Here is a 23,967-nt window from a genome sequence, read left to right on the forward strand (position 1 = left end):
AATTAAGATTGGATGCGAGTGCACCTGCCCCGTGCAGGATTCGAACTCACAACCTCAGTGTTAACTGGCTAGCGATACAGTAGTTCGACTACTTTTTTTTTCTTTTTAGACCACTCGGCTACCGAGGCCCCTGTATGTTGTGTTTATTTGCGTTATATAAACGTCATATTTAAACAAAGTTTAATATCCTCTGTTCTCTTCATCTTTTTGTATTCATAAAACGAATTATAATATGTAAAATATCCTATAGACATATTTACCAGCAGGTTCCTTAAGCCCTTTGGTTTCTTAGGAGGAAAAGTGTGTGCCTCCTCAGGAAGTTCATCATGATGGTCTATCAAAAAATTATCATCTTCACATGGTTCCATTTTTACATCACCCTCATCAACAATGTTCATTTCCTCCACTGTACTCTCCTGTTAAACATTAACAGAATTTTCAAACAATGAATATTTACATTTATAATTAGTTTTAAGCTCACAAAAGGTATATGTTTTACACACATATATATAAAAAAGAAATTATATGACACTGAAATGAATGGTTTATTTCATTTCTGTGATTGTACTAAAACAATGCAAGCAATTATTCTTAGATACAAATTCTTTTGAAATTTGAAATTTTAGAAATAGAAATCTTCAAAAGAAGGTGTAGTATATTTTTGATTGGAAGTTGGACTTCACAATTTCGAAGAACAGCCATTGAAAATGCATTTTCCAGCAAAAAAAATTAAATGACTATTTTTCATTTTATTTTCTTCATTGCAAAAAAACAATCTGTATTAAAATATACATGTTGAACACCTTACACTGTTAAATAGCAATCTGATGGGGAATAAACAAATCAATTAGATATAGAAAATGCCCAGTTTAGAGTTATGCAATTTTGTTTATTGCTTCAAGTGAATATATGTTAATTGTAACTTAGATTAACCTAAATAATTGACTTAAATCAGATAATTATAACATTGATTTTTCAAGTAAAGTAGACCCTGCTTGCATGTTTATACATATTTTGTTTTTTGTCTTTTTATTTAGCAAAAAATGCATTTATTTAATCAGTAATCATTCATCTTTGAGACATAATTTACAGAATAATTTATGTAGTGTAGATCAACAGTGATTATAGGTATAATATATTAATACTATTGTGTATTAAGATATATTAAGCTGTATAATAAAGTGTCTATTCAATTATGTAATATAAGAGATATTTATTGTGGTCAATTCACATTGGCATTTAGGTGGAGGTGATTCCAATTGATACCCCACTTTTGAGTAAACGTTTGTGTAAATAATGACAGTTGTCTATTATATTGTAGCGTATTAGTACTCTTACCTTAGGGAAGAATTGGAATAATAGCATTTAAAAAAGTGTGGGAATCAACTTTGACTTCAATACACCAAGTTTCATTCAATTACTTACACAAGCAAATTAAAGATACTGATAAAATACTTGCGTAATTCTTATCAACTGCTTAAACTTGATATATTACTTTTACACATTAATTCATAAATAGTAATTTATTATAAATTTTAATTTACAAAAGGTACTTTATGCAAGTGTATATCTAAAATAAAGTAGCTGTTCGACCAAACTTTTCAAATTTAAGGGCGAATAACATGTCAAACGTTGGCAGTTGATTAAAATGATGTATAAAGTTTCTGCAAGTCATAAAAACACAAAATTAGTTACATGATATGTCTTCAACTTAGAATTCTGCACCATCTCAAAATCCGGAGTGATCACATAGATCATATAGATCTAACGATCTTACGTTGTATGCCAAATTTTACGAAAATTTGTGACACAGCCCATTTGCTGTAACTTGATCATAACATTTTAGTGACATGTTGACTTTAAATCTTTAGAAGCATATTGTATTGAAAAGGGAGTAGTATTTCAGCAAAGCTAAAGATTAACAGTCATTTGGAATAATTTATTTTATTATTGTTTGGTTGTATGTGTTTAAGTAACTTGGATGTATCAATTTAACATGACTGTATCAATTAGTCTGAAATCGGATTCAAGTTGTAAATAAATAATTGTGATAAAGTATTTTCAAAAGAGATATATGTTTCCTTTGATCAGTTTTTACAGTTGAATTAAGATTCTCTTTTAAATAGTTTGTTACAAAAAGTACACAAACCAGATGTCTTTATATTAGAGCATTTAAACAAGGTTTCTAATGATTTCTTCTACATTTAAACTACATATTTAACTTTTTTTTTATTCGAGCGTCACTGATGAGTCTTTTGTCAATCTTGGTATATATGGTGAGTTTATTTCTGTTTTGTCTTTACAGTATTTTCAAATAAGAATATTATCAACTTCTTATTTTATTTGTTTTAGTCACGTCGAGCAACAAACCTTCAATCAGTTGTATTTACGAAATACATGTGGATAGTGTCCACATGTGGACACAGATGATGCCCCCGCTTGCATATCATATAGTTATAAAGGGACATAACTGAAGAATGGTAAAAGTGACGCTACCCAAATTTGAACTTGATCTGAGTTTTGTGGTAATAAGCATTGTGTATAAGTTTCATAACATTTGGTTGAGGCAAACTTAAGTTAGAGAACGGAAACTAAAAATTTTGCAATTTTTCCATTTATAAAGGGCATAACTCTAGAACGGTTAAAACGACGCCACCAAAATTCACACTTGATCTGTGTTTTGTGGTAATAAGCATTGTGTATAAGTTTCATAACATTTGGTAGAGGCAAACTTAAGTTAGAGAACGGAAACTAAAAATTTTTGCAATTTTTCCATTTATACAGGGACATAACTCTAGAACGGTTAAAGTGACGCCACCACAATTCAAACTTGATTTGTGTTTTGTGGTAATAAGCATTGTGTATAAGTTTCATAACATTTGGTAGAGGCAAACTTAAGTTAGAGAACGGAAACTAAAAATTTTTGCAATTTTTCCATTTATAAAGGGACATAACTCTAGAACGGTTAAAGTGACGCCACCACAATTCAAACTTGATTTGTGTTTTGTGGTAATAAGCATTGTGTATAAGTTTCATAACATTTGGTTGAGGCAAACTCAAGTTAGAGAACGGGAACCAATTTTGGGACGTACGGACGTACGTACAGACGGACAAGGGTAAAACTTAATGCCCCCACCCCTACGGCGGGGGCATAAAAAGTTTTATTATATCTCAATTTTAATAACTTGCATCCTCTCATTTGTGTTTGTTTAAACTCAATAGTTTATTGTTTCATTCTGTTATGAATTCGTTTTGTCAGAATAAACGCAAAATAGAATATAAAGTTTATCTTTTTTTTTTATCAAACATTTTTTCTGATTAGAATCAGGTTATATACAATGCAGTTGTCTCATGGAAACTTTTTCTATTAATAAAATGTGTATTTTTACCTACTTGTGCATGTTCTAATGGCTGTTGCCTGACATCGTCATAATAAGGTTGCAATTCCAGTATTCGGATTTCACAACAAACTGATTTTAGTCTTTAGTCACCCCTTTTAGCTGACAGTCGACGTACTTTTCGTTCTCGTTAAATGGTTAAATGTACCTCTAAATAGATAAATAGTCTTTATTTCATTAGCCACAACAATATTCTCTGAGGGTCCTCAAGTAATAAATAGGCTGAAATCAACAAAGTACATTAAATATATGTCACTGCTCTCCGTTTATAAGGATCTAACTAATTTCTGTTCTACTTTCTATTTTGCTTATCATTGCGTCAAACAATGAAATGTCTGCCTCCACATTTGAATGTATGAATTATTACGAGAAAAGCCAAGGATCCGAATAAATATCAAAACAGGAAGTAAATTAGAGCGCAGTCAGAGTTTTGTAAATGAAACGCATTTTCGATGATATTGCATACATACATGTCTATATAAATTTAAATATTAAGTTATTTTTAAAAACTCGTACGACAGATACGTTATGTCTACGGAAATCAATACTGATTTTGAACGATAACACCAAAATGTTTTGAAAATGCATCAACGCTGGATAAGGCATTTTTCATTGTGAACTTGGCCTGGGGGAATACTAGTATTGTAAGGAACAAGATACAATAAACTGCAATCAATCATTCAGTTTTATTACAAACCATGGAACTGTTCTAGCAGACGACAAACAACTCGATTACTAGTAACTAATCGCTAAAACATTATCTACCTTTCCGGACATAATACAATAAAGAGCTAAATTGGATGAGGCAGTCCCGATAACCATAAGACCAAAAAAAAGGTATATAACACTTTGCCAAAGGTAGAAAGACTTTAGTGTTTCTAATGATTTTAACATTTTATTAAGAACATTAAATTAAGATATTAAATACGCAGAAATATAGGCTGCGTCTAAACAATGAAATAACAGATTCAAACATGCCGGTAGATAACGATCTTTTTTTTTCTAATTCAAACTTATGTTTTATTATTCAAGAAACCATGTGTGTACCTGCACTCTCAGTTTATATACAAGTAAACTAGAGCTTTTTATATTGACGATTTTTTTTAAACAGATTTAAAGTAAATTAAATAGTTAGAAACTAATCCAGCAAGATAACAAGGAAGAACGACTTTAGTGGAATTGCAAAAATGAGTATATCTTTCTGATCAACTGATGACGTAAACGCTATTGGCTAGGCAGGTGGTAATATCTTTAAAGGGGCATTAGCTACGAGATAATAGAAAAATAAAAATATGATTTTTTTTTGTTCAATCATTAATGAAAATAAAATAGGGAAATAATAACTCGCTTTTAGCAGTGAGCTTGATTCAATTTTGTCAAAATAAGAGAAGAAACATCGCTGATGAATTATTCACTTGACCTTCAATTTAAACCCCTTAGCTAGAGATGGGTTACGCATGAACTAGGCGTGTTCAGCTATCAAAAGGAAAAGAATGTCAACATTGGAAGTGAAACAATGGTAAATCATTTGGTTGACTGATTCGATCCACAAAAACTCATTCTTATACTGGTAAAAACAATGACTAACATATTTGTTTAACCTATAATATGAAATCAAACAGACCTAGAAAAATCCAATTGCACGAGTTCGCTATCTATTTATATCTGTGTTTATGTTTATATCGAGTTATGTGACCGTCGGCAGTCTTCGGAGGTTACCTCGATGGTTAATTAGATGGCGTCTACTCTAAAATACACACGAAATACTGAAACATATCATCGTGTTCATGCATCGTAAATTGTTTATTTTAGACCTATTATAATTTGGATATACGTTTTAGTATGTTATAAGTCGAATATGACAATTTGAGTCAAATCGGTGAACATGATTTTGACAGCTAATGCCCCTTTAAAATAACGAGAAGCTGACAATCTAAAAACTGATATTATCGTGTTTGTCATAGATCTGTGAACATCGGCTTTCATTTCAATAACAGATCTAGACAAGAAGCGGACCTTTTTGTCACTCCAGTATTCTAAATTTCCAGTTTATTTAGATTTTGAGATTTTTAAAATACTCACTGAAAAAAAGATTATTAAAGACGACGCGACGTCATCAATATATCTTTAAATGGAGACGGGTTGTCTATTATGAATGGGCAAAGCAGTGATAATTTCGTCTTTCCAAACTTGGTTTGTCACAGTGAAATTTTTGTTAGTCTGTATATGTTTTTAAAAAATGCAACAAAGAACATAATAACATGCCCTGTTTTTTAAAATATATAATGAATATTTGAAAAGCCGTTAATGTTACAGGAGCCTATAATTCAGTGGTTTTCGTTTTTTTTTTGCTGTTTATCGTTTATTGTTTTGTACATAAATCGGGTCGTTAGTTTTCTTGTTTGAATTGTTTTACATTTGTCTTGTTTGAATTGTTTTACATTTGGCATTTCAGGGCGTTTATAGCCTGCTATGCGGTGTGGGTTTTGTTCATTGTAAAAGGCCGTACGGTGACCTATAGTTGCTGACTTCTACGTCATTTGGCGGAGATATTGTCTCATTGGCAATCATACCACATATTTTTATTAGTATATTACCAGTATATAAGTACTTAACATTTTAAACATTTGCGCATAATAATTCCGTTCTCTCTTTTCCACTACCAAAGTATAAAACCTTTCTAACAGCAAAAAGAAGAGTCAATAATGGAAAGTTATTGCTATTATTAATGTAAAATTATTATACGTACAAAACCAATTTTATGATAAATATTGTAAATTATGGGGACATTGTTTTCATTGTTGATGTTGTCAAACTCGACCTACTTCAAGACACACGATAAAATTACTTTTTTGGGAGGTTTAAAAATCTGATAAGTTTGTCAATGAGACTATTCGGAAAATTATCAAAATGGAAATGAGTGTATTAATTTGTAAACTTTGACAAAAATATCAAAAACTCATAAAGAGTTGAACGTTTAAAGTCCCATAACTCTAAAAAGACAAATTTGAAAATCTTCAATTTGTTTTTATGGAACCAAAAATTGTGTTCACAGTTTTTTTTAAAGATTCCTAAAAGATAATTGGAGAGTTAACGTCAAGTAGACGACGTGATGCATGGACCAATGACTACTACATTAATTCATCATGTCCACTTCTTGGCAAAATGAAACGACTAGTCCAATAATTATTTGATCATAATTAGTTTCATAGGCTCACACGCCGACTATCAAATTTCAGTATCGTATAAATAATGCATATATATATAAGAATAAGAATGACCAAAAATATTAAACAGTACAATACACTACACCCATCATCAATAATTCCCCAACTCCTTCGTTAATGAAAGACGTACAAACAATAAATATGACAAACAATAATGATCAACACATGGTCCTGATAGCTGAAAAAAAACCCATCTTAAAACAACACAATCATGCGTCCGAAGCGCCCCTCTGGACCTACATGCATTAGAACAGTTAAACCATAATTTAAATGATGACCTGATATTTTACTTTTTGTAATTTCAATTCTATTCAGACATTATGATTGCAGTAAATCCAGTACTGTTCAGCGGTATACGATTCAGTATGATGTTGTTTTGTACAGTTGAATAATAACCACTGAATAGTCTGAAACTAGACTGGACAAATCTTAATTGACTGCAAGCGAATTGTCTGAACAATACTGAATATGGTCCATGTATATTTACGTCCTTTCGTTTTTTGTTTTGAAAAATCAAAAACAAAAAACATAAGTGTTTTTCGTTTTTCGTTTTTGATATCTTAAAACAAAAAATGAAAGTTTTTGATATCACAAAACCAAAACGAAAAACGACATATGGATTCAATTTTCTATATATAGTTATAAATATTTGTCATTTAAAAATGAGTCCGTGTATAGTTGCGCCCAATCGTTTTCCGTTTTGCAAAAACAATTAACGAAAGTGTTTTCGTTTTTCGTTTTTGATATCTTAAATCAATAAAAGAAAAACAGAATTTTTCATTTTTGATTTCTCAAAAAAAAAAAAAAAAAAAGCGAAAAACAAAAGTGTTTTGGTTTTTCGTTTTTGATAACAAAACAAAAACTAAAATCGACATTTGAATTCCTGTTTTGTATATAGTTCTAGGTCATTTTCATTTTATTGTGAACAATGTTTTAATTTTTTGTTTCAGTCATCGAAACCGAAATACGACATTGTAGTTCGTTTTCTTTCACGCTCATCAAATATATCTCAGAAGATTTAATGTAGACAAAATAGACCTCTTGACTTATGAATAAAAATAGGGTGATTAATGAAACAAAGTCTTTCAAATTTTCTTGTTTTTATTTATAATAAGAAATAAAAATTTTAATATCGAAATATTAAATAGATTGCAAATTTAAATTATACAAAGAAATATACTATGACGATGGTAAATATATAGTATCGTTTTCATAACAGTGTGGACGAGACCATTTTTTGGCGCGCTAAAGTCTCCCATTGAATGGGTTAAATTAGGTAAACGTTCCGTCTGTAACGCCCACTTATCTCGTCGTATTTATTATTATAGACATTTAAACTGTGGGGTCACCAAAGGTTCTCAACGCCTAAATCAAATAATTCGAAAAACAAGTACAGGAATAACCTCTTTTGTTTTGATTGATATTGAATACTTAAACGTTCTTTACTTGCGTTTTTGTTATGTTTTGATAAACAATTTTTATGATATCGCACGTTCTTTAAACATAAAAATTAAATTAAGATTGGGGTACACTTCAATACATTTTTTTTTTGTTTAAAAAATTATGCCCAAATACAGGGTTCTCACTAAGGCAAGGCTATGAGTCTTAGTCTCATCATTTTCAAAACGGGTAAATCCAAAAAGATTGTAAAATGTTGTATCAACATGATCAACTGAGTACAAATATAATTATTTTATGTCATTTTTCTAAACTTGCTCTATTTTGTCATGAGGACTGAAATGACAAATAATATAGCAATAAAATTTTATCTTCTTACTGTTGGACTCACGGTCACCATGGCCAAAAATAAATCATTTGTATTTAATTGTTCTTCCTATTCCTAAATCTTATACATTTATACAAACAAAAATATTTTCGGAGAGAATGTATGAAGGTCATTCTATATTCATACATTTTTTTGTGTTGCTTTATTTAAAAATAGTACAAATATTAACTTTTTTAAAGGTATCTGCTATCAGTGCCATTTAAAGTTACCAAAGTTAAAGATATTCTAATATTAGAGAATTTTAGTTGTCAAAACCAATAGGGAAATGTTAGTGGACTGTGCCACTTTTGTTCTCCTGTGTACACTTTTTTTAATGCCTTTTTTTCTACTGCACTGATCCTTTTGATTTCAATACACATAAAAGTACATTCATGACATTAGATTACAAATGGGCTTTAAAAGTTCAATTTTATTGATATGAAACTTTTAACTTGACCAATTTCAATTGTAACTCTATATCATATATGGTAAATCAATGCGCTTGTAACTTTCGATAGAGTCTCATTGAAGTGGATACCTTGGTACCCAGGGTTGTCAATAAATGCAAACTATTGTATTGCAAAACTTAAAATACTGATACGTATGACAACAACACTTCAAAGAGTCCGCAATTTTACTAAACTTGGATCAGATAAATATAGAAAAATAAGTTGACTATTTACAATGTAGCGAACTTTATTTTTCTATATTTATCAAATCTATTTATATCTATCTACTTTCACTTTTCACTTTTTTCCTATCCCAGAGCAACACTCATTTTGATGCAAAAATATAATGTAGCAAGATTTGTACTTCAATTTTTTTTTCTTCAATTAACAAAATTTGACAGTTTTTTTGACATCACATGCTTGTTGAGTAAACAGGCGATTTTAAGTATTAAAACCATGTTTTAAATAAAGTATAGAAATTGTGGTAATTTTTTTTCTCTCGGTTTATTTGAATTGAAATTTGTTGTACACACTTGTACATAACCCGCTTCCACGTAAGTCAGTGTGTACTACTAGTACGACAGCGTGTAGTTTATTTCTACATAATAGAAAAAAAAAACATCTGATCATTCCTTAATCATCTCTTAAAATCAGTTTGCAGTCTGGCTAAAATGAATTTTGAAAATACAATTTTCATGACATTGTCACCGGGGAAACTGGGTGACTTGTAGGGTTGTGTTACAAGAGCCTGACTGAATGGCCTCTTGTTACTGAAACTGTGTGATGCACCTGATCACACAACGAACGATTGCTCTGAATAGCAATGACAACACTGAGACTGAAACTCTGGTGAAAACTAACTCTTGAGACTCTGGAACTAGCGATGAATAAATCAATAATTCAGCATGGATACTTTTATTACAGATGGACTGTGTTCAGTGTAAAGTCCTGAGTCCAAATCTTCCTTATCAAAATTATAAACAAGTATTTATACACAATTGAAATGACAAGAATAAACATAACAAATAACAATTAATTTGAGTAACATTGTACACTGACAAATATTAAACTATTTTTAGAACTAAAGAATAAAGTTAATTTACTAATCTGATTATGATATTTAAAACATATATAGTTATGAAAAAAAGTAAACTGTCACTAATTAGCTAACACAGTAAAACATGTCACTCAATGTCCAAACTGAGAATTAAATACATATCAAAGCATGTTGATTTAAGTCCTGGATATGAAATGTAAATAGAAACGAAAATATAAAATAAGATGAATTATAAAACACTGAGAATGAAAGTCTAAAATATCAAAATTGAGAATTTTATATTAAAGTCCTAAACAATAAAATGAAGCTGCCTTTTCCCTGGTCACAACATTATAAATGTAGTTGAAATAGAACTAAACTTTGTATAAATTAGCTGGAGTTGGCCTTGTTTTTATCTTTTATGGCATTTGATTTCTATGGTTTTCATACTTATAAAATTTTTCAAATCATGATCATACATGTACCATTGAATAGGCACTAATACATTTGTATTTCAATATTTTCATTTCTGTTTTGCAGATTTTCCCGAAAAACTACATAATGAGCTACTTAAAAGAGACATAGAGCTGTCAGAGTCACATATAATGTCTTGGCGGCACATGTTATAAAAGAGGGACGAAAGATACCAGAGGGACAGTCAAACTCATAGATCGAAAACAAACTGACAACGCCATGGCCAAAAATAAAAAGACAAACAGACAAATAATAGTACAGATGACACAACATAGAAAACTAAAGACTAAGCAACACGAACCCCACCAAAAACTGGGGGTGGTCTCAGGTGCTCCGGAAGGGTAAGCAGATCCTGCTCCACATGTGGCACCCGTTGTGTTGCTTATGTTATTACAAATTCGGTAAATAGTCTAATTCGGAAGGTCACATTCGTGAAAAGGGAAGTGTATTGTAGTTACGACATAAGGAACATATCCGATATCATCTGTGAAACGGTTATTCCGTAGCGGTCAACCAACTCGTGATGGCGTCCGTAAAATTTACGAAGGGATGATATGAACTTCACCATTTGGAACTCTTGGTTAAATAGCTTTATAAGATGTTTTAACCAAAACCGTGGAGGTTCTACTACCCTTTTGGATGAATTTAAGCCTGGAGAAGTTTTGATCATTATCGACTGGGCCATGAAGTTTTTACCCTAATCCTTCAGGGAAAAGCAATTAAAGTGGTTTGGTTAGAAGGGACTGAACTGGCATGTGTGTGTCTGCATCTTCAAAGATAATGACTTTATTGATTATTTGGAATAAAATAAATTTTCATAGAATTATAAAGACAATCATGCTTTTAACTGATTTTTTTCTTGCCAGTGAAAAAAGTCGCAGTATGCGAGACTTAGGGATTACTATCTGGCTGCAGCTGTCTGTCAGAGAGGGTTCACACGACCTCGACCTCATTGCATGGATCAGTGATCAAGGTTTAAGTTACGTGATTAGGTCCTTTCTCAGATACTTTAAGCAGTAGGTCAACTATTTGTGTTGTATGGTATGATTGTAAGGGGTACATGTCAGTCTTGTAGGTTTGATCTGATCTCGACCTCATTTTCAGGATTCATTGGTCAATGTTAAGTTTTGTGTTTTGGTCTGTATTTCAATTACCATAAGCTATTACCAAAAGCAAAAAATAACTATTTTTCATGTTCTGAATAATTGTTAGGTGTACATGTCTGTCTGACAAGATTTATCTGATCTTGACCTCATTGTCATGGATCTTTAAAAAAATGTTTAGTTTATGAGATACGTGTAGTAAAACATTTTCAGTGCATGACATAAACATTGAACATTTAGCGTTTCACCATTGCGTCAGTTTTTTTAGAAACAATAGTGAGCTTTATATTGACACAATAACTACTAAATTGATAGGGTTCATACCCTTCCCCTTTCCAAAGGTCACAATTCCCCTATAATTTTAAAGAATAACTACATATTTCAATAATTCAAATGGTATTATCCCTGCACTATGAACCTATCTGAAAGCTTTTATTTATTAATTATAGAGCTGATACTGTCAAGTTGACATCCAGAAAAGTGGGGAAGAAGGGGGGGGGGGGGGGGGGGGAGAGAGGGGGGTGACAAATATATTCAAAGGGTTATTTGAAAGTACAGAGTCAGTATTTAATATTTATGCTCTATCAATGATTTTGTTCAGAAATTGATAGTTCGAACAAATATTGTTTAGGTTATTTGAAATGAACATTTAAAAATATTAGGCATTTGTCTCCATGGCAACCAAATTTACTTTTCAACTTAATTTCTTTATTTTGAATAATTTGATGATATTTGATGGAAAAAAAAATACAGAAATAAAATGCATGATTAAATATTTTATCATAAAGCATACATTTATTAAAAATATGTATTTCTCAAAATAGGTGTGTTCTGTTTCCAAGGAAACTGGTAGTTTTATTTGAGAAAAAAGTTAACTAAGTACCTGTTTTCTTTACTTGGTTATAATGTTTAGGTATGATCAAAGTTAAAAAGACATAATCAAATGAATTGTGGTAAAAAAAAACATAAAAATAATATAGCTGACTGTAAAAAAAAATTATCAGCAAAAAAAACCAAAAAAACTAGAGGCTCTCAAGAGCCTGTGTCGCTCACCTGTATTTACTGATGCTTTGGAAATCATGTAAAATAAGGTTAAAATCATAATTAGTAGTATTAGATATTAGATATTATAATGATATCTAAGATAATAACAAAAAACTGCAAAATTTTTGTAAAATTAAAAAAACTCAGGGGCAGCAACCCAACAACGGGTTGTTGGATTCGTCTGAAAATTTCAGGGCAGATAAATCTAAATCTGATGAACATTTTTGCCACCTGTCAGATTTGCTCTAAATGCTTTAGTTTCAGAGATAAAAACCAAAAACTGCATTTTACCCCTATGTTCTATTTTTAACCAAGTCGGCCATGATGGTTGGAAGGCGGGGTCATCAGACAAATTTTTTAAACTAGATACCGTAATAATGATTATGGCCAAGTATAATTAAATATGTCTCAGTAGTTTCAGAGAAGAAGATTTTTGTAAAAGATTACAAAAATTTACAAAAAATTGTTAAAAATTGACTATTAAGGGCAATAACTCCTAAAGGGGTCGACTGACAATTTTGATCATGACAACTTATTTGTAGATCTTACTTTGCTGAACATTATTGCTGTTACAGTTTATCTCTATCTATAATAATATTCAAGATAATAACCAAAAACTGCAAAATTTCCTTAAAATTACCAATTCAGGGGCAGCAACCCAACAACAGGTTGTCAGATTTGTCAGAAAATTTCAGGGCAGATAGATCTTGACCTGATAATCAGTTTTACCATGTGTCAGATTTACTCTAAATGATTTGGTTTCAGAGATATAAGCCAAAATCTACATTTTACCCCTATGTTATATTTTTAGCCATGGCGGCCATCTTGGTTGGTTGGCGGGGTCATCGGACACATTTTTAAAACTAGATACCCTAATGATGATTGTGGCCAAGTTTGGGTAAATTTGGCCCAGTGGTTTCTGAGGAGAAGACTTTTGTAAAAAGCTAACGACGACGGACGACGGACGACGGACGCCAAGTGGTGAGAAAAGCTCACTTAGCCCTTCGGGCCAGGTGAGCTAAAAATGAGAAAAAAAACTGTTTTTTCCAGAAAATCTAAAAGAGGCTTCAAACAATTTTTTTTGATATGTTATTGACAAAGGTCCAATGAACAAATGCAAACAAACAGTTTATTCATAGGACCCTGTTCATGGAAGAAAATAGAATTAGAAAAACGTTATTTTCCCTCCTTTTAAAAAAATGCAAAACTGCAACAATTGGTTGCCATGGAAACAGGAGTTGCAATAGTTGCAACTCTGTTGATCAACTTTAATTTTTAGAACAAATGTGTAACTATGATAATATGTATTTATTATATCGAAATTAATCAGCAGTTTATAAAAAAATCTGTATCACCCTGTGAATGATTCTTAGGTAGAGCACTACTTAACTAGCTTTAAAAGTTACAATGTGTGTGTTGGCTATTATCTTTTTCGGACGTCAAAGCGATTAACCAATTGCGGTTGTCTAATTTTTTCACTTAGTACCTTTCAACTTTTATCTTTTGTAAAATTTTATTTTAGAACGAATGCATGATCAACTTTTAATAGTTGTGCAATTACAAGACACAGACAAAATATACTTTCGTACGGTCTTTTTCGTACAGTAAAAAGCTATTTGGACCAAGCCTTATGAACTTTCTCAATATGCAGATGATACATCATTGATATTAGATGGCTCGCCAGAATTGCTCGATGCATCTCTTCGAGTTCTCCAATTGTATGCTGAAATCTCGGGACTTATGATTAATATAGAAAAAACAAGTGTCATTTGGATAGGTAGCAAAAAACATAGCCAGGATCAAATTTGTGTAAAGTGGGGATTGAAATGGGGCTCCAGTACATTTAAGCTCCTTGGAATTACTTTTTCAGTCGACCTAGATAGAATGATTAATTTAAATTATAGGCCAGTTTTAGATAGAATCTAATATAGACAACACTTTGAAAAAAATGGTCAAAACAGTATCTCACCCTCTTTGGAAAGATTACCATTTTAAAAACTTTGGTCATATCTAAATTAAATCATCTGTTTCTATCTATCCCTAGTCCAGATGAGAATATGTTACGTAATTTAACAAATAAAATGTATGCTTTTATCTGGGATAATAAACCTGATAAGGTCAAGCGAGATCTTTTATGTCAAGATTATTATATGGGTGGTTTAAAAATGCTAAATTTAAAAGTATTTATACAGGGACTGAAACTTACATGGGTAAGACGGCTGTATAATTCGAATTCAAAGTGGGTGAGATTAGTCTCTATTGTGGAGCAAATAAATTTTAGTGAACTAAGTTATATTGGGCCTATTAAAAGGTCATCAAATAAATTTTGGCAAGAGGTTTTTGATGCTTGGAAAACCATTAATCAAATTAGAAAACCAAGATGTATTGATGAAATTCTATCTTATTCTTTATGGGCGGTAGAAAACATTAAAATTGGTGGTTCAAGAGTCTACTATAAAAACTTGGAAAACGCTGGAATTTGGACAGTGCATGACTTGTTAGATTATCAGGGCAAAGTTATGTCATTTCAAAATTTCCAACAATTATATCACTTTAGGCCAAATATTTTACATTATTATGGAATAGCACACTCGCTTAATGAGTGGTTAAACACGATCAATATTGAAGTAAAGGAGAAAAAAATTCAAGCAATACTACCTTTTAACATAAGTATCTTCTTTGAATCAAAAAAAGGTTCAAAGGACATGTACAAAGTATTTAATGAGAAATATATTACTTTTGCTGCAAAGGAAAAATGGGAGAACCATCTTAATATGACTGGTATTAACTGGAAAAAAATACACACTTCGTGTACAAAATATACCAGAAGCACTAAGCTTTGCTGGTTCCAATATAGAATTATACATAGAATTTTAGGAACTAATTCACTACTTTACAAGATGAAAATAAATAGTAGCAACATATGTACATCTTGCAAAGAAGGACAAGAGACCATAGAACATTTATTTTGGAGCTGTCCGATGGTCGCCAGTCTCTGGCATGCACTAAACATCTGGATTTTTGAAATGACAAATATTGAACTGCCTTTGAATATAATGATTATTCTATTTGGTATCTACGAAAATGTTAAATTGAATTTTGTTAAAAATAAGATTATTCTGCTTTCAAGATACTATATTTACCGAATAAAATTACAAGAAGCTTTGCAAAATTTAAATGCTTTAAAAAACTATTTAAAGGAACACTTGAACTTAGAAAAATACATTTCATTTAAAAACCTCTCTGTAGATGAATATAACAAATACTGGAGTCCCTGGGCCCCTATTATAGAACAAATAATAAATGTTGAATTTTGATTGAAACACCACTAATAGATATTGCAAGAACAAATAAGATTCCAATGTTATAAGAAAATTATTTATTTTCAACCTATTGTTGCACCATCATATATTCAATTGTTGTTTAATTATTTAATACTTCCTTTGTGTGAATATGCCATTCTGTATACCTTTGTTCATACATGTTGTGCTAGTCTATTTGTTACAATAAAGAAAATTCATTATAAAAAAAAAGCCTTATGAAATTTGCATTTTACTTCACAAAATACTAGTAGGTTAAATGTATAGTTTGGTGTTTTTTGGAAACTGGAACTTTCCTGCTAATTTCTATACTTGTGAAAAGCCCTTGGAAGCAGAATGATTATACACCGACTATTCTTCCTTTTCTGAGTGTGTGTGTGTGTGTGTTGTTTTTTTTTTGTGAGGGGGGATTGTTTTTGTTTCTCATGCACAAACATGAACATTACTTTTTTAATCTTAGTGTCGTGTTTTTTTTCCGTTCCTAGCTTTGAATGTACATTAATTAGTTTTTTCCCTCTTTTTTCTGGAACAAAGTATTTTTTTTTCATTTCCAATTTTTTTTTAGAATCAATTCATGTTTTGTAAAAACGGCCTAGCTTACACACACACAATAATTGACGGCAGTTTATATATCAGCTTCGTCCTTTTTAAGATTGCAACGAAAATGTGCATATAATATATGTATCATGCAGAAAATTAATTTTTTAAATGTGGTCAAAATATGCTCGAAGCGGAAAAAAGCAACAGCTTAATATGGATTCAAATTGAAATAGTTGTTATAATTTACACAACGTTACTTTTTCCAATATAAACATTCAAAAATTATTATTATTTTTTTTGTTTGATTTACAATATGTTTTTCAAAGACCACATTGTGACTTCGAGATTGAGTACAACCATGAAAGCGCTTTTCCTTTTCTTTCTTCTGCTGTTAGTTAACCTCAGTTATTTTGTTTTATGAATTGGTATTGATGTCATCTCGTATGTTTTAAAATATGAAGAAAAGGGAATCTGGTTGTATGTCATTCAATGAGACACAAACAAACGACAAAAAGTAAAAAACGGGTAACATTCATTCTCCAACAATAAAATACGTTACAAGAAAATAAGTTTTGTAAGTAAAAGACCCAGTTTCGTGAGATAAAAGAATGATATATCGACGAGTACTGCAATTTAGTTTATGACTAACTATCTTTGGTCAAAGAGACAAAAAGGATCACACACGCGTAACAGTTTCCCCTTTACATAAAAGCATTATACAAACAGAAAAGTCTTTTAATTAATAAAATATACATATACATATATATATATACATGTTTTCTATGTTGTGATGTTACACTATTGTTTCAGATAGGGTGAAGGTTGGCGCCTATTTAAACGTTTATACCCGCTGCATTTGTTTGCACCTGTCCTAAGTCAGGAACCTGATGTTCAGTGGTTGTCGTTTGTTGATGTGGTTCATAAGTGTTTCTCGTTTATCGTTTTTTTTTATATATACAGATTAGAACGTTGGTTTTCCTGTTTGAATGGTTTTACACTAGTCATTTTTGAGGCACTTTATAGCTTGCTGTTCGGTGTGAGCCAAGGCTCCGTGTTGAAGGCAGTACTTTGACCTATAATGGTTTACTTTTACAAACTGTGACTTGGATGGAGAGTTGTCTCATTGGCACTCATACCACATCTTCTTATATCTATGGCCCCCAAGGGTGACTGGGGAATAGAAATATGGTCACCATTGGTCTTCCTCCGACCGGCGGTAAAACCCTCGCTAAAGTGGGGCGTCCGTTTGGCTGTGCGGGATGTACAAGTTCGCAGTCATGTCCGGTCAGAATGGGGACGTTAAATCCGATGCCTCGTGTAAAGAGAGTGCCACGCTCTTTGCACGTTAAGAACCCTTGCAACAACTCTTTGAGGGGTCCGTAGGTGGCCTGTTGCAAGGCTAAATTTCTGTCCCTATCCAATTTACCCTCATTTCCCGTGGCCGTCAAAATTTCTCCGACTCTAATCCCGGAAGCCCCTATTAGAGAACCTACCTATTGTATTTATTGTTAACTTGTTCTCGTCCTGAATATGCATGAAATATTTGCCACTGGACGTTAAGCAACCAACAATCAATCAATCTTATATCTATGTATACATCAATAGAGGCAATTCAGTCGTGTAGTACTGGAATATCCAAGGCAAACTAAGCATATGAGTTCCCTGTATGACTGAATGATTCAAACGATAATCCATGTGAAAAATATCCAGTTAAAAAATTGATTTTTTTTCATCGTCCGAAACTCTTTTCACAAACAAATCCTATGCATGGAATAAATGGTAGGTTACTCTTAAGGTTCATCATAACAAATGGACAAATATGGCCGTATTTTCACCTCAAAAACTACTCTGTGTACAGACTTACCTGTTTGGTTTGAAAAGTTTTAAGGCCTGGCATCCACTAGATATATAAAAGTTAAATGTATTTTGCATATCAGAAAGATAAAATCTTTTTTGGATTTTAATGGACATTTTTTTTCGTTCCTGCAGAAGGTGTAAACAAATTCCTTTAAAGTTTTGTGAAAAGAGTTTCATTTTATGTATCGAAATATGTAACAAGTGTTTATTTAAATCCCCAAGACAGACTGAGTGAGCGTTAAATCATTTTTATCGACAAGTTTATAAAGGTAAATGATTCAGTACTATTAACAACAAAAGAACTACGGTTGTTCACACTGTTACTTACACTGTTATACTTCACAGTCTCTATGTCTAGGTTAGTCTATGGAAAGGTATATACTATGAAATTTAGAGCGAGGGGCTTGCCCCGAGCTCTTAATTTCATAGTATATACCTTTCCATATACTATCCAATTTAGCACATATTTACAACTCGAGTAATCTTTTAATTGGTCTATTGATAGTTTATTTTGGCTGATTACTTGTATCACATGTGTTTGTAAAACGGAGCTCATTAACGAATTTTGTAAATCTACTCACTAGTATCATTGTAAAATATGTGATTTCAAAAGGCCCTTCACTCCAGAAAGAAAAGATGGTAGCTGCTGGTGTAAGTATGTATACTGATATAAAGCGGTGTTTTACTATACATGTTCTTCTTACAAGGTAAGATGATAAAATAAATTGACCAAAAGCAGGCAATAAATAAATTGCAGTGGAAGCTTTACATGTTTTGAAAACATTTTTTAATTTCACAGTAAAACTAAAGCTATAATAAATTTGAAACATATAGATAGTTTGTCCCCAAAGATATAGTCTAGCAGATAGGCATTAAAAGGCAACTACAAATAGATCAGAGATTATAGGTTTTGTGTTTTTTTTTTATTAGTTCAACGTAAAAACTAAAAGATTTATCAGAATATGTTTATATATATATATAGGTGGCACATTATCTTCAGACATAATCACAGTTTTTCAATTCATGACATCGTCCTGAACATGCATGAAATATTTGCCACTGGACATTAAGCAACCAATATTCAATAAATCAATCAATTCATGACGAAATAGATCACTTTCCTTAAGAAAGTTTAAAAAATTATCACAAAGATGCTTTAATTTTCCTTCACAAGGTTTCATAGTACACACTTTTCTGTGTACAAAGTAGTTGCATGAAAGATACATTATCATAATTTTAAGATATCGTTGTACTCTAATCAAGGTATAAAGAACCATATGTATTACCCTTTATTTAAATGATAAAATTTGCAATTGTCAAAAACATTTTTTAGATCCAAAGATTTTAATAGCAGGATATTTAAAAATCAATGTGAAAACTAATTACAAACTATTTAATTTAATTTGGAACACAGCATTTTATTTCAAAATAGCCAGTGGCAATTTTTGTTTTAAATATCTTGATTACGATACAATGAAATCTTACCCTTGTAGTCATTCATGCGTAGTTACTTAGTACACAGGAAAGGTATGTACTATGAAAATTAGAAGGCAAATATAAGCAATTTGATTGGACGATTCGTAACAATAGAAATTGATTATTTTTAAATAGCATGAACATAAGAAATTACTAATAGTGTTCACTACAAATTGTTTCATGATATTAAAAAAACACATTTTAGGAAATTCCAATAAGCATCTATATGGAATACAAAATTAATCCTTTAAATACTCTTTTGCTTGAAGGTAATTTTTTTTATCACAGTCATATGTCTCTATTCTAAAGCATTGATCTTTAATAAAAAAAAATGCCAAATGGGGATTCTAACTCCCGGACCCCCCCCCCCCCCCCCGGTTGACCAGTGGCCGATCCGGGGTTGGGGGTTCCGCGGGTTGGACCCGACTTTTATTTAAAAGATCAATGCATTTGAATGGTTGGACCCCCTTTTTCTCTTGAGTTGGGAACCCCCGGGATCAGCCCCTGATTGCCCCAAAAAAGGGAGTTCCTCTATATTAAATACTGTATGTTGAGCGTGTCTGGTAGTCGGGTTTTTAATGCAGACACACCTATCCCTTAGTATGTTCGAATATGAATGTTTGTTTATTCTCGAGAAGAGGGGGGGGGGGGGCTTTTGTTTTTGATAAAATCGTAAGATATAAAATACAGTTATGATTACCTTTATTAAACTGATACAGGTAAGTACTTTGGGTTATAATATTGCCTTTATCTTTAGTCTCTTCTACCAAATCCAACGCTTGCCACAAAATGTCGTCCGTCTTATACCCGTCCATATTGACAATTAACTGTATACCAGGAGCATGATGTATTTTTTGTTTGTAATAAGAATACACGAAACAGTCAACCTTGACCTGCTGATCCATATTAGCACAGGATTTAACGGGAATATGCATAACAACTTGACATTTGTAAAATATACTCACTTGTCAAAGTTTGAACGAAGATAACCAAAGAAAGGTTACTAGTGGGGTTTCATGTAATAAAAAAAAATATTTTCATAAATCATGGTTTGATATTGTCAATAAATATGCTATCGTTTTCTTTTTTTCATTTAATAATCAATGTTAACAAATGTAGGGTTTATAATGGGGTGTAAGTTAGTTATACACCTCGGGATACGGCGTGTCTGGATAAGAAACCCCTCCAGCCTCCGGTGTATAACTATTACGGGAATACCTATATTTAGCACATACTTACAACTTCTCGTCCAATCAAATTGCTTATATTTGCCTTCTAATTTTCATAGTACATACTTTTCCTGTGTACTAAGTAACTACGCATGAATGACCACAAGGGTAAGATTTCATTGTATCGTAATCAAGATATTTAAAACAAAAATTGCCACTGGCTATTTTGAAATAAAATGCTGTATTCCAAATTAAATTAAATAGTTTGTAATTAGTTTTCACGTTGATTTTTAAATATCCTGCTATTAAAATCTTTGGATCTAAAAAATGTTTTTGACAATTGCAAATTTTATCATTTAAATAAGGGGGTAATACATATGGTTCTTTATACCTTGATTAGAGTACAACGATATCTTAAAATTATGATAATGTATCATCCATGCAATTGCTTTGTACACAGAAAAGTGTGTACTATGAAACCTTGTGAAGGATAATTAAAGCAACTTGGTGATAATTTTTTTAACTTTCTTAAGGAAGGTGATCTATTTCGTCATGAATTGATTGATTTATTGATTATTGGTTGCTTAATGTCCAGTGGCAAATATTTCATGCATGTTCAGGACGATGTCATGAATTGAAAACTGACTGTGATTATGTCTGAAGATAATGTGCCACCTATATATATATATATGAACATATTCTGATAAATCTTTTACTTTTACTGTGAAATTAAAAAAAAAATTTCAAAACATGTAAAGCTTCCACTGCAATTTAATTATTGCCTGCTTTTGGTCAATTTATTTTGTCATCTTACCATGTAAGAAGAACATGTATAGTAAAACACCGCTTTATATCAGTATTCATACTTACACCAGCAGCTACCATCTTTTCATTCTGGAGTGAAGGGCCTTTTGAAATCACATATTTTACAATGATACTAGTGAGTAGATTTACAAAACTTCGTTAATGAGCTCCGTTTTACAAACACCTGTGATACAAGTAGTCAGCCAAAAATAAACTATCAATAGACCAATTAAAAGATTACTCGAGTTGTAAATATGTGCTAAATTGGATAGTCTATGAAAAGGTATATACTATGAAATTAAGAGCTCGGGGCAAGCCCCTCGCTCTAAATTTCATAGTATATACCTTTCCATAGACTAACCTAGACATCTTTCATTACTTTATCACAATAACAATGGAGGTTACTACTGATAAGAAACTAGTCACCCCGTTAAAGTATACACATCGGCTTTCAGATCAATAGTAATAGAATCAAAGATAAAGTCGACGAATGAAAAAGACTTTAACAATCATAACAATTAGGTCGCATGATCTATAACATATACTAAGTGTTAAAATGTCGTTAAACACCCCCTAGTAGTAGTCGGTAATTTAAAATCATTAGAATTGTTGACTAAGGTCCATCAGCCAATATTACACGAACAATCAGGACGATAATTTGTAATACGTTATTTAAATCAAAAGAAAAGGTTCAACTTCAAGTCGAGGTTTAGCAGACCATTTTATGACTCACAAGGAAGCAGTCCAAAAGAAGATGTGTATATTGATGCTCTGGCACAATGTTGTAATTACTTAAATAATGTCAAAATATAAAATAATGGGATATGATTGCTACAACTTTTTTGTTATGAAGTCGCAAATTACAAAACATAAGGTTGTGAGACTAATTGAGTTTGGACCGTTTCTTACTATGTCACCTCAAAAACTGGTGACTAACTTTTGTTGGTTTCGATTTAGCTTGATAGCGATAAAGATGACTATGCTTATCATTCATAACCGTAAACTTGATGAACCATTTTCTTTCAAGCAGTAAAGCATCGTAGTATAAAATTGAGGAGATATGGTATAATTTCCGATGAGACAACAATCCATCAGAGTTATAATGAAGTGGTAGTAAGCAATTATAGGCCATCGTACGGCCTCCGACAATGAGAAAAACCCATTCCGTATAGTCGGCTTTGAAAGGCTCCGACATGAAAAAGGTGAAACATTTCAAACGAAGAAACTAACGGCCTTATTTATAACAAAACAATTTACGAAAAATAGATATGACAGATATGAACCAACGACAACCACTGAACACCAGGCCCCTGACTTGGGGGAAAGGCATATAAAGAATGTGGCGGGGTTAAACATGCTTGTGAGCACTCAAACCTTCCCCTAACATGGAACAGTGGTGTAATAGCACAACATAAGTACTGTAAAATTCAGTTGCAATTGACTTAAGGGAATACGATACAAGTTTTGATCCCACGGTGATTTTTTTTTACAAAAATTTGCTATTTTTCACTTAGTTAATTCAAATGTGTAATAAAATATAAATATATACCTTCATGTGCTAAATGTAGAGATAAATGGGGTCGAAATTTTTGACATTTACTTAAAATTTCGGTTTCTTGTACATTTTTATCCTTTAGACAGACTTACTTAACCTTTTTGTTTCAAAAGATAAACACATGCGGATTTTTGTAAAACGACTGAGAATATCTTCTTTACAAAACTATGCTCTTAATTTGTGTAACAATTCTTTGAAAATAATTCATTTTTATTAAAATTTCATGATTTTAGTAAAAAACGGCATTTTTTGCTGCATATTTATCTAATCTAAAAAAATTCATCGGTGATTTTTTCATAAAAATTGGAACAAATAATCTTCATACAATATCAAGTCATTTGTCATTTTAAAAAAGTGGGGTCCATGTACTCGTTTTCAAGCAAACAATTTAAATCCCTCGAAAAATGCATCTTTTGCCAATAAGTCACAGTTTGACGTCGCGAAAAATAACATATTACGTTAGCAACGTCATTACCTCCCCTGTAACTGTATCGTATGGCCTTTTTGGCATGATGTTGGGTCAACCACAGGCCTTGCCAAAAGCAATGGAGATTGAGGTACATGTGTATGACCCCTTTTCTCCTTTTTTTGGGGAGGAGCATGGGGATGGGTCTTTGAAAGAGGCAAGGCCAATTTCCTTTATTTCACTCATAGGGTCACAATCTAAAATTGCTCTGGAAATTGAAAATTGAAGATGACTTACAATGTAATATATTGTGTCATAGTTTTACATATTCCCATAAAATCAAA

At 31.7% G+C, this 23,967-nt stretch overlaps 1 protein-coding gene across 3 annotated transcripts in view; it reads right to left on the reverse strand.

Moving 5' to 3' along the window:
* The window catches only part of LOC127730575 (uncharacterized), a 113,278-nt gene that overhangs the window by 62,609 nt on the left and 26,702 nt on the right, over positions 1–23,967 (reverse strand). Inside the window, exons 1-2 of one of the 3 annotated variants that reach the window (XM_052239027.1) lie at positions 3,390–3,830; positions 261–416 (exon numbers count right to left, since the gene is read on the reverse strand). In XM_052239027.1, the coding sequence (XP_052094987.1) occupies positions 261–398 (138 nt within the window). In that variant the 5' untranslated portion in view covers positions 399–416; positions 3,390–3,830. Of the gene's footprint in view, positions 1–260; positions 417–3,389; positions 3,831–23,967 lie in introns of those variants that run through there. The other 2 variants (XM_052239026.1, XM_052239028.1) reach the window with 2 other exon arrangements.

This window comes from Mytilus californianus, unplaced genomic scaffold (assembly GCF_021869535.1).
Source record: "Mytilus californianus isolate M0D057914Y unplaced genomic scaffold, xbMytCali1.0.p SCAF_2, whole genome shotgun sequence".
Classification (NCBI taxonomy): Eukaryota; Metazoa; Mollusca; class Bivalvia; order Mytilida; family Mytilidae; genus Mytilus; species Mytilus californianus.